Source organism: Penaeus chinensis, chromosome 16 (assembly GCF_019202785.1).
Source record: "Penaeus chinensis breed Huanghai No. 1 chromosome 16, ASM1920278v2, whole genome shotgun sequence".
Classification (NCBI taxonomy): domain Eukaryota; kingdom Metazoa; phylum Arthropoda; class Malacostraca; order Decapoda; family Penaeidae; genus Penaeus; species Penaeus chinensis.
This window is the reverse complement of record NC_061834.1, coordinates 35047561-35054587: the sequence shown is the minus strand read 5'-3', so window position 1 is coordinate 35054587 and position 7027 is coordinate 35047561. Positions and strand designations below refer to the sequence as shown.

At 36.7% G+C, this 7027-nt stretch overlaps 1 protein-coding gene across 1 annotated transcript in view; it reads left to right on the top strand.

Moving 5' to 3' along the window:
* LOC125033304 overlaps positions 1-3968 on the top strand; it is a 32673-nt gene extending 28705 nt beyond the window's left edge. The window contains exon 8 of the mRNA XM_047624686.1: positions 1-3968. This exon is cut by the window's left edge and continues 990 nt beyond it. Within this exon, the coding sequence (XP_047480642.1) occupies positions 1-1117 (1117 nt within the window). The 3' untranslated portion in view covers positions 1118-3968.
* Positions 3969-7027: the final 3059 nt, after the last annotated feature.

The following is a 7027-nucleotide window of genomic DNA, read 5'->3' as shown; positions in this document are numbered from 1 at the left end:
TGCACCAACTGACCGAGTATCACGATCCAGGAGCAAAGCTATTATTGATGCCCAGTTGAAGCAAGAAACTGATGATGCCCCTGAAGCTGAAGCAGAAAAGCAGCAAAATAGTGATCAGACAGATAAGGAAGATGATACCATACAGCCTGAGAGAGAACAAAGTGATGAGCAGACTATCCAGTTAGAAGGAGCAGGGCTAAAGACTGAGGTGGAACTAGAGCACATAACTCAACTCCCAATGGTGCAGGTAATGCTTGATAATCTTGGATCTGAGGCTGAGGGTTTGGATGGTACACATCCTCAAGCACTAGTTCTTCAGTCATCAACAGGCACTGTCCATAGTCTCCATGCCTTATCAGAACATACAGAACAACAAATAGGAGTAATGGACTTATCAGGTCAACAGATCCATCAGGATGATCAGCATCAAGTAGAAAGTGTCCAGCAAGCCATCAGTATAATTCCTGCTCATCAGTCATTACCTGTAGTATCTTCAGGACATCAGCAACAGTTGGCAGTAATCACTGCTCATCAACAATTACCTGTTGTGACTGCACATCAGCCAACTCTGAGTGCCCATCAGCAGTTAGCAACAGTAAATGCTCATCAACAAGTCTTGAGTGCTCATCAGCAGTTACCTGTTATAAGTGCACACCAACAGGTACCTGTTACAAATGGTCGTCAGCAGGCAGCAAACAGTCACCTTCAGTTGCCAGTTGTTAGTGCTCATCAGCAGACAAGTACCACACACCAACAAATGCCTGTAGTAACTGCTCATCAACAAGTTGTTAATGCACATCAACAGATGCCTGCAGTAACTGCACATCAGCAAGTAGCAAGTGCTCATCAGCAGGTGGTTACTGCTCACCAGCCAGTCTCTGTGCTTGCAGCTCATCAACATGTGTCAGCACACCAACAGGGTCTGGTAGTCACTGCACACCAACAAGTGCCTGTTGTATCTGCACATAAGCAGAGCAGTCTTGGGTCTAGTGGTAGTTCCACTGTAGTTTATGAAGCAGGACAGCCTTATGTGGTGGACCTCTCCAGTCCAGCACTCACTTCACAGGTTCCCCTTGTCAACCAAAGTGTTACAACTACCCAGTATGCCAGACCTTAGTGTAACACAGGTCCTGACCTCGCCTTGTCCTGTCTTGTCTTTTATAAGTCCTTTTTAGACAACGATACTTTATGCTCGTCTCCAAATATGTGCCACATCTAGAGAGCCACAAGCTTGCCAGACATGCTGTGGACTTTATCTGGAATGTATAAAAGTATCAAGTAGCCTGTGCAGTCCAAACTTTAAGCTGGAAATGGTTGTAACTGAAACTCAAAATGTACAGGTTTGTCATAGTAGTTAAAAAAATAATCTTTTACATGTGTTCTTGCATTTGTGAATGTATATGACAGCTTACATACATCTCCTCTAGGCTTATTGTAGTGTTTCTTGACACTTATTTGTGATGACCAATGTAGTTTCTATGCATTGCTATTATATTGTTACTATTTGAAAGTATAAGACTTGAAGATTTTTAACTTTGCAAGCTTATGAATACACAATTTGATATGTGATTGCAGTTAGTGCCGTAAGTAGGAGGAGCTAAGGCTCTTAAATTAGATATTATGTAATATTAAGATCCTGAATGAGAAGTTCCCAATGTGTTTACTGTGTACGGTTTGTAAAGTGAAGAAGAGGCATTGTTAATTTTTATGGTAATTCTTAAAGTTTTTATTCCCTGACTTAAAGTGCGTAAGAAAGAGTAATGAAAGATTTTCTTACGGACATGTTCAAAGGTAAATGCAGTGCTATTAAAGCTTTTTTTTTTTTTTTCTTATTTCGTTTTTTTTTTTTTTTGACTGACTGACCTATAGTGTCTTAGCAGTGTTGGCATTATTTAATGGAATAGTTTGTGCAGGTTATTAAGTACTGACTAGTTACTTCCTGTTTCAAGGATAGAGCAAGTACCTAATGATATTGGTTATGAAATAACCAGGAAATGTATAATTGTCTGTGTGAAGCAGAATGAGAATATTTGTATTTGTGCATGAAATTATACATCATATTTAGAAACTTGAAAGTTGCAACTTCTTTTCTATTCAGTTTAGTGTAATTTAAAATTGTGTGAGAAAGATTGGCATTCAGTCCATGTTTTATATAACGATGGAAATATTTCTGCCATTTGTGATACTTCTTTCATGAAATAAAAACATAATGCAAATAATCTAATAATCAATACATTGTGTAAAAGTACTTTAAAATAATTTCATGTTTTTTCAAGGTTAATATAGAAATTTAATTGGAGGAAGAAACTCATGTTTCAAAATAAATCCATTAATACAGTATTCATGTTATCATAGCTATGGATATGTTTGCACAAACACATTGAGATCAATGAAATTATGTATGCACACTAAAGTATAATTAAGCCATGCAGTTAGAGTACTTGTACAGTATTGAAGTTTATCCTGAAAAAAGTCAAAGTATTTGTGGTTAAATAGCATCACAAAGCAGATGATGCTATGTACATTTTTTTTAAACGGTTTTGCCCGGAAGATTTGAGAAACTAGTTACAGAATCTTGAAAAGTGGCCCCTGGTAGTCTTCCAATGTTTTTGTTTGTTAAAGAACACTTTCCTTTAAGAGTTTCCTTTACCGAGAATTTTATCTCCTGATGAAGGTCATGTGGTTGCAGCTACAGAAAGGTCTATCTTATTTGTGTTGCTTGCAAGATCTTTCTGTAACTTTATTCTGATTTCTCGTCTGTTTTGTACTCTGCCATAGGTCTCGTTCTGTGATTTTTTTCACTCAGTTCGTAAGCATTTCAAAAAGTGTTGGTTTACCGGAAAATGTAACTAGTCCTTGTCAAAACAGAAAAGACATTGCAGTATATATCTGCTGTTAAGATAGTTAAGTTCATTTACAGTCTTTTGTGATGTACATATGTTACATAAATTTTCATATAAGAATTGACAAAGATTGAGGAATAGCTTACTTTAATTGCTGTTCCTGTTTGCATAAAAAGAGAACAGGTGGATACAGTTCAGAGTAAATGAGTAATGTGTTTATTTAATTTAGTTGTTTATACCATAAAGATCTGTTTGAAATTAGCACTGTTTTAATAGAATTAATTTAAATAGTTGTAGAATCTCTGCATCAGTATATTGATTTTATTTTTTTTTAATTATTAATTTTGTACAGTTATTTTAGCAACTTGTAATTTGCATTTTTTAGTTACACTGTAGGAGTAAAGTATGGAAATTTATTATATTAGTAATGTAAAGCCAGTAAAAAAAAAAAAAATTTAAGTGGAATATTCATTACCATTTTTTTTTTTTTTTTTTTTTCCATCATTTGTAGAAGATATAGGAATAGGTGTCATCATTTATGTAAAAAAAAAATGCTATAAGAAAGTGTGAAGCCACATTGAATATCAATCTCAGTAGCTGATATTCTATTGTGAACTTTTTTTTTTCTTTTTTTATTCTTTTTTTTTTGTAAATATTATATTTGTATCTCCAGATTTGATAAATGTTAAGTCTTTTTTTTTATTCTGAGGACTGTTGGAGAGGGTATTTTTCTTGGTAGAACCCTCACATTACTGAAATTTGTTAAATTAGCAATACATCTGATACTTAGAAACATTCTCTATGATTGTAGTTAGATTTCTATTTTTTTTTTCCCTTTTTGCATTTATTTTTACTGAAATTCTTCCAATTTATCTGCTTTGTATGATAGGCAAAGAAACTAGTTTGGAGCTGAAAAGTGGAAAATGGACAAGACACTTTGTGTATTTCACACAATGATTGAATCTTTGAGAAAGAAGATACTTGTGTCTTGATCTTCTTTATTTTTTTACCCTTAAATGGAAATCTGTTTTAAGAGATTTTACATCATGGTTGCCATAATTTGTTACACTATGCAAAGATAAAAAAGAATCCTGCATATTGTGGAATAAAAGTTAACTACTATTGTATCTTCTTTTCATTAGTTTTAACCTGTTTGTCGTATATATATATAAAGGAAATAGGACTAACAGAAATATTTGAAATATGCAATTGTTATTCTCTTTCACTTCGAGCTTTTAACCCATTTGTTCACTGATCACTGTAGTTTTTTTTTCTGAATATGTTTATACACACCTGGCTCAACAAGTGCTTAGAGACCGAGGAGTCAGTAGACCTACTTTCACTGACCTGATATCCTTTTTTCTTGAACTTTTGTGAATGTTTCATTTTTTTCCAATGCTGTTGATATCATTACTGTTGTTATTAATGAGATTAGGATTATTAAAATGTTAAAATCAAAATTCATAATAAAAAGGAATTTAAAAAATAAAATCAAAATCAATGAAAAGGATAAACAGGTGAGATCAGGACAAGTAATTAAGTCTAACTCTTTGGTGACTAAGTGTAGGGGAACATGAGCCTATTATATGTCAGAAATTTTAAACTAAAATCAGTGGACATGGCATGTATATCATCCTATTGTACCATTATTTTAACAGATTGTTCTTCCTCAGATGTATAAATACCTTGCACTTGATCTAATCACCGTTTGTCCTTAACCCTTCCTCCCTCTATTAATCCTTATCCTACCCCATTTACTCTCCTTCTTTCTACTCCTATCACTACCATGCTGTCTTATAATGCCACATGACTTGTTTTTTTTGTTCTAATAAAGAACTTCTTTAACCTCCTCCCACCACAATATAGCACCTTAGGTCATATAGCATCATAGTGCTATATGACCTTTGATTTTGAACACATTTATTGTTTTAAAATATTAAACAAACATTAGGCTAAGACTGTAATTTGGTAATGGTTAATGAACTAAAAGCAAATAAATGTGCTCAACATCATAGGTCATGTAGCTCTATAGGGAGGTATACTAGCATGAATGGGTAAAGCGGATGGTTAAGGAGTTCATGATAAAATGTACCACATCAAAAGTCTTACAGCAATATGATATTGAAAAGGTTAGAGAGGGCGAGGGTAAAGAGGATGAGTAAAGGGGTAAGGCAGGGCTTAGGAAAAGTGGAAAGGGGGCTAATAGTTACAAAGCAATATAAGTATGTTATACATCAAAATTCATGTTGAACTATATATAGGTCTAGTAGTGAAAAGGATAAAGAAGGGGGGTTAGTTGATGATTAAATGTGCTATATGGGATGTATTGGGAGGGAGTGGGAGGAAGGGGTGTAGGGGAACATGAGTAGGAGGAAGATGGATGTTGGCAGTTACTTTGAGTGTAGAGGGAATGGGAGCAGAGAGAGGTTGATGTAGATGAGGATGCAGTAGAAGTGGAATGTTTATTTTGTCTTGTACAATGAGTTGAGTGAGGAGGAAGAGGGTTAGGTACTGGGGAACTAGAGATTGGAGTGTCTGGAATAATAGTGGTGTGTCTGGATTTAGAATGGCAAAAGAATGTGACTGGGAGAAGGAGGGGATAGGAATGGGTTGAGGAAGAGATACTAAGACTGATGTATAAGTATCTTGGGAGGGAGGGGAAGGGGCAGAGCAAAGGACAGGACTGAAGTAGGGAGTTGGAGAAAAACCTCATCTATGCGCTTCCTATCAGGCCACACACAGTGAGGCTAGTGTCTGAGAACTGCCACCTCGATGACTCAAACTTCTAGGTAGGACAGCTGCTTTAAAATACACCACTATTGGCACACGTGGCACTGTACAGACCAGTTATGTACATATAGGGCTGTGGAGTGACAGAGTTTGGCAGTCTTGATGTTGACATTGGAAGGTTGAAATGGTCAAATAGGGAGAGAGACACTGCCCAACATCATAATCATCAAGGGGGAGGTCTATGGAAAGTAATCTTGGTGGAGGACTTACAGTGGCCTCTAGGAGGAATGGTGTAGCATTATACCAATGGATCATAGTTCATGGGGTAGACAAGTAGGTCTGGGGAAAGGAGGAGTCCAGGGCGATTAGATCAAATGGAGGATATGTGTCCATGAGAATGGAAACAGCAAATATCCCAGCATAGAAGAGGTATTATGAAACAAATGATAAGGGTAAGAATGGGTTTCAGAGAAGTAGGGGAAAAATTGGGGGAATGAGAAAGGATCAGGGGCAAGTATTAGTAGGAAGGGCACTGTTGTGACAAAAGGAATCATGTGTGTTTCCAAGAGGGAGTGGAAGAGATATCAGGGAAGGAAGGGGGTTGCTGCATATGGAGCATGGGTTATGGGATGTGTTGGGAGGAAGGGGTGTAGGAGGAACATGAAGATGGAGGATGGATGTTGACAGTCACTTTGAGTGTAGAGAAAATGGTATCAGAGAGATTGGAGGGTGAATGAGGGATTGGCATGATTTTTGGGGGTCACATTTAGAAAGTTTGAATGTCCAAGAATTCTGGTGCAAGTATTATAGGAGGAGTAAGGTTGGGCAGGAATAGGGTGTGGTAAAAACGGCAAAATTGAGTTAACAATTAATATAAGTGGACAAAACAAGGGGATGAAGAAAAGGAGAAGAAAAGACCCTGCAAAATTAGTTGAGACAAGGGCTGGGGACCAGCAATGACAACAATGAGCCAGGGATTAAGGCCCAAGATAGGTTGATGGTTACTGGTTAAAAGCAAAATAAATATGCTAGATATCTAATGTCATGTAGGACTATAGGAAGGCTTAGTAAAGGGTAGTGAAGGGCAGTTGAGTTAGTGGTTAGTTGCTATACGTCAGCTATCTAGATTATTTTTGAAAAGGTTAAAGCTGGGCAAAGGAGTTGATGAGTGAATGGGTTAAGGTCAGGTTAGGTAAAGGGGTTTGATCAACTGAAGGATATGTATGCATCTGAGGGAGGAGAACAGGTTGTCAAAGCAGAAAGTATGAGATAAAAGTCTCTTGAAGGCAGGTAATGTATAGGTTTTAAGAAGAAAGGATATGACAAAGGTCAGGTCTGTGAGAACAGAAACCGTGAATATTCCAATGTAGGAGAGCTAAACTTAGTTGATCTGCGAGTGATAACAGTTATAGTGTGTGTTAGAGAATTTGAAGTGGAAGGAGCTAGGGGGTGAG